This window comes from Rhinopithecus bieti, unplaced genomic scaffold (assembly GCF_001698545.2).
Source record: "Rhinopithecus bieti isolate Rb0 unplaced genomic scaffold, ASM169854v2 scaffold_57164, whole genome shotgun sequence".
Classification (NCBI taxonomy): Eukaryota; Metazoa; Chordata; class Mammalia; order Primates; family Cercopithecidae; genus Rhinopithecus; species Rhinopithecus bieti.
Window position 1 is genome coordinate 61,985 of NW_016822628.1, and position 5,320 is coordinate 67,304.

Sequence of the window (5,320 nt, forward strand, 5' to 3'; positions counted from 1 at the left end):
TAGTTCCTTCGGTGGGCCATCCAACACCAAAAGAGGGCAGTTCTAATTCACACAGAGATCTTAACCTCTAAGGGGTTAACTTAACTCTATAATCTCCTGCAAAACCTTTCTTAAGGTTCTGTAACATGCATTTTAATAGAGTAAGTTTTGATGATTTGATGACTTTCCTTTTTTCTTTTTGAAATTTTTCTTTTTGAAATGTTTTAACAGAGTTCCTAGCGGAGTGGGCTTACTTTGTGTCTGACCTATTTTCTCTCGAGACAAAACAACATTCACATTACCAGAAGGAAAGGGTAAAAAGTCACTCACTCATCTAATTGACAGTAAATCAAAATCAAAACTAAAGCCAAAGTGTTGTTAAAGGCACATCTGTTTGTCAAGCAATTTAAGCCAAGTCAAAATCAGAACCAAAACCAAAGTGCCAATAAAGGCATGCCTGTTTATCAAGCAATTCAAGTCAAGTCAAAATCCAAACTAAAACCAAAGTATCTAGCAATTAATTCAAGTCAAGTCAAAAACAAAAACCAAAGTGCCAGTACAGGCACGCCGTGGGTGCTCAGGCCACGCTTCCACTCAAATGGAGTGGGCAAGTTCCAAACACCAGTCTTACCAAATTTCAGATGTCTGGACTTAAAGTGCCAGTTCCTTCCTGGTGTTCAGCCACTGTGCTGATCCTCCATGGGGGCCTGCTGTGCACTGCTCTGAGGAGGAGTTCCACCAGGGCAAATGCCTACCTGGGAGCGCTCTCAGGATCTGCATCGCTCAAGGTGGTGAGAGTCCCCCGCCGGGATGCTCTACAGGGCAGGCATAAGCTGCCTAAGGGGCTTCCTCCACCGTGGGTTAATCACCTGCTTCTGGGTCAGGGAACCAAGAAATGTAGCAGGAGGAGCTGCAGAGGTTTTTTATTTGGCTGGGAGTGTCGGCAGATTCACGTCTTAAGAGCAGAGCTCCCCAAAAGAGAAATACTTGGCCTTTTTAAAGGCTTACAACTTTAAGGTGTCCACATGAAAGGGTCGTGATAAATCGAGCAAGCATGGGAAATGTGACTGAGGCCTACATGCATCAGCTAACAGAACAAAAAGTTTTACAGTGTTTTGTTTTGTTTTCATACATTGTCTGGGATTTACAGACAACACGAGTAGTTTATGTCAGGGGTTGATGTTATTATTATTACTTTTTTTAATTCCTAAGGCCGGGTGGTGGTGCCAAGGTTGTCTGGCTATTTATCTTACTTTTGTTTCTTTCTCTCTTTTCTCCTGTCTTGTGAACTAGGCAAGGTGGGGGGAGGAGGGCAGCAGAAGTAGTAGTGGTCTCCTTCCTTAGTCGTAGCCACTGCCCACCCACACGATCACTCTCAGGACCTTGAATTTTTCCAGGCCCTCCCTGGTGAGGGTGAGGGTGTGGTACATCATGGCGCCCACAGTTCCATTTAGAACCTTCTCGTGAATCTCCTGCGTGGACTGTGCATCGCAGAAGGCCACAGTGGCCAGGTCCTTCAGGATGAGCATGTCCACAAAGTAGTCACAGCCTTGCAGCAGCGCCACAACGGAGGGGGGGGGGGGTGATGCAGGGGGCCTTTCATGATCTGGGGACGAATTCCTTCACAAATTCTGTCCAATCGCTCTCTCTTGATTTTGTGCTTATCCACAAGGGCCATTCTTTACCAAACATTGCAACTTTCAGATCAAAAGGCAAAGCAGTCCTCTAAGAACTTACGGGAACTCACAGGAGTCTGCGTGCATGATGCCACTATAAACCCAACATAAATTTGTTCACAAACTCTATAGTTCACACGATGGGCTGTCAGTCTTTTTAAGGGAATACAGCTTCATTGGTTGAAAACCATTTAAGGTGATGAAACCCATTTGCTTGCAACTCAGCCACCATCGTGCAATCAACAAATCTCATCATGACCCCAGTTCTGGAGCGCCCAGAGTCCGCCACCACTGTGGGTGGAGGCGGCTTTGGCCCAGTGCAGCCAGGTCCCTGCTCCTGCTCTGAGCTTCGGGCATGGGCTGGGAGTCCATCTGGGTGTCACGCACGGTCTCGAGTCTCCTCCCTTGCCAGGGCCCCAGGGACTGGAGGAGTGCCGGTGTCATTAAGGAGCTTTGATAATTATTTTGATTTTTTAAATTATATAATGTAACAACAACAACAACAAAAGAATAAACCTACAAATTTTGACCTTTAAAGGTCAACAAAGATTTTTAAAGCTAAATATTGTAGGTTTACTTTATTTCTTCAATTGGGACATGTTTTCTGCCTTCTCTGTATGCCTCCCAATCTTTTGATGATACTCAGAAATTTATAAAACAACTGTGTAATGTAGTATGTACGAATTTTCTTACTACAAGATAATACAGCAATCAGTGAGGCTGTACATTTTGGTGCTTCATTAACAGGGTCTTCGATGTGTCTTCTCTGGGCCTGTGTGTGTATTTTTAAGGTACGCATATTTTTCCCATTGTTTTCCAGACACTGTAGTCCTTTGCTTCCGCAGTTGATTGCAGTGTTTGTTTCTCGGATGCTGTGATAAGCATGCAACTTCTTTTCTCAGCAGTCATCAATTGTCATTCTCACTATTCTGCCATTTCCTTTAGCACTCCCTATTGGAGGAGACAGAATCTAGTCATCAGCAGTAGCCCAAAAAAGCCAAACCTTCGAAAATATGTTTCACTGTTCTCATTCTATACTGAGGGAAATACTAAAAGTTGGACATTTTCTCTTGAGCCCAATTGCTGTTTTGGGAAAGAAGAAGGGATGTGGTAAATATAAGCCAGACCTGGTAGCCTTGTATAGCAAGCTTTTCCAACCCATCTTATTTTGTGGTTGTTATGGTTCTGTTTTGTTTTAGGCTTTTAGCAGCCTGCAGTCATACATTTATGTTCTGTCTCTAGTAATAAGTGGAAAAGGGGGATGAGGAAAGGGCCTTACTGGCTCACTCAGCGGCTGAGTGACACTGGTGTTATCAGTGATGCCGGAGACAGAAATTAACAACTCATGGCTGTATTCTCCCTTGGATGCCCCTGTTCCACAGTAAAGGAAATATCTTTGGAATGTAAAAAGAGAGAGAATAATAGGTATCACCCCAATAGGAAAGAATGAACAAATAACAAAGATGAGAGGTGCAAAGGCCAAGGGGGAAACTTTAAAAATGTGGTGTTGGAGGTTCCGCTTCAATGAAATTGGTTCTAGAAAATCCTAGATTTGCTTCTTTTGCCGCCACAGATGGAAATTTTCTGCCCTATGCTTACTATGCTCTTCAATATTCTAAGTCTTCCCCCCTGCCTCCACTAACGTTCCAGGGCATTCACAGTGAGAGCCAAAGTTCTCCTCTTCTTTCTGTTATTCTGGTGAAGGTCTTGTGGTCTGAGTGCTTTTCCATTGTTTTGGGGGATCTGGGGAAATCTGCACATTTTGCAAGATTTCCATATTAAGTTATTTTGTAAAAATCTGTGCCTTATGTCAGAAGTTTATGAGAGTAAAAGTGCAGATATTGGGGTTTGGTTCACGTATTTCAGAAACACCAAGGACAAATGTTGTCAAGTTCCTCTCAGTTTTTCTGAGCCATCTTGTCATATTGGGCCTGCATGCCTGCCATGATCTTGACAAGATCCTGAAACTTGGGGACATCTACCTCCATGGTCAACCAAGAGCTGGAAATAAGGGCTTGTAGACCTTTAACTTCCTCCTCATGGTGCTTCATGAAGAGCAGCTCTTCCTTGAAGGCCTCAATATCTGTCTCCAGCAGCGGCTGAGTGACACTGGTGTTATCAGTGATGTTGCTCTCCACAGACTGGCACATGGCCAGCTTTGTCTCACACTTTAAAGTCAGCAGGAGCAAAATGGTTATTGTCAGTCTGAAGGATGATGAAGGCACTGTCCACGGAGTTGGAAAAGATCTGAGTTCTCAGGTCCTCAATGGTCTGGAAGTAATGCCTTCAGTCTCTTACCTGGGGACACTTCTTCTCCGGGTACTCCCTGATTTTGTTCTCCAGCTTCTGATCCTCAGTTTCCAGGCTCCTCACTCTGTCCAGGTAGGAGGCCAGGCAGTTTTTCAGGCCTTGCATGGTCTCCTTCTCATTCTGGATACCCCTCTTACTTGCCAGACCCCTGGCAATCGCCACAGCTAGGACCACAGACTACAAGTTGTCATGGAAGCTGGTGGAATGGGACACAGAGATCCAGGAGCCCCAGCCCCCAGCGCCTGTATAGAAGCTGGCCGCACTGATGACCTGCTGGGCGCTTTAGCTGGGCAACTGGACAGATCCCAGGGACCCGTAGTTGATGGAGAAGGTGCGGAGCGAGTGGGGAAGCTCGCACTATCTGGGGAGGAAAGCGAGAGGAAAGGACTCAGGTTTTGCTGAGGACCTGAAGGTAATTATTGAAATGCATTATAACTCTGTCTCCCTTAAGTATTATTGTTGTTTACATTGTTACAAGAAACACATAAAATTGACAATTATTTGCAATTTTACAATAATTTACAATGACAATAATTACATAGTTTAGACTTGTTAAGCATATTGACATTATGCGAGGTATCTCTAGAACATTTTTATCTTACAAAGCTAAAACTCAGTACACCTGAAAACGCTGCCCATTTTCTCCTTTGTTCAGCCCTTTACAAATGCCATCTTATTCTGTTTCTAAGGGTGTTACTACTTTAGACATAACATACATGTGGATTCACACAGTATCTGTCTTGTAGCTGGCTTAGTTTATTTAGCATAATGTCATCAAGATTGTATTTTATTGTATATAAAAGGTTTTCTGCTTTTCAAAACTGAGTAATATTCTATTGTTTTATATTCCAAATTGTATTCATTCATTCATTAGTTAAAGGAAGTATGGATTGCTTTAGCCTATTGATTTTTGTAAGTGAAGCTACAATAAATATGTGAGAGTTTACATCATTTTGCACTGTTTTATTAGTCTAGTTGTCTGTCTTTATGCTAGTAACAAACTACTTTGATTACTGTAGATTTATAACATGTTTTGAAATCAGGAATTATAATGCTTCCAACATTTTTCTGTGGTCCCTTGAAATTCTGTATACTTTGGGGAGTCACATTTTCTGTTTCTGTCAAAAATAAAATTAAGAATTTCATAGGGATTGTGTTAAATCTGTAGGTCACTTTGGGCATTATGGACAAGTTCAAAATATTAAGTTTTCTAACTCTGGAACAAAAGCATGTTGAAGAGTAAATTGTTTAATTTTCATGTATTTATGAACTTTATGAATTTTCTTCTGTTATTGATGTCTAGTTTAATCCATTTTGGCCAGAACTTATAGTATGCAACATTCAATGTTATCTTA

General features: G+C 42.4%; 1 protein-coding gene across 1 annotated transcript in view; it reads right to left on the reverse strand.

Annotated features, from left to right (window-relative positions):
• Positions 1–1,657, reverse strand: part of LOC108521258 (C-terminal-binding protein 2-like) — a 6,977-nt gene extending 5,320 nt beyond the window's left edge. The window contains 2 exon segments of the mRNA XM_017860981.1: positions 1,325–1,556; positions 1,559–1,657. Coding sequence (XP_017716470.1) covers positions 1,325–1,556; positions 1,559–1,657 — 331 coding nt within the window.
• Between the last annotated feature and the right edge of the window lie 3,663 nt (positions 1,658–5,320).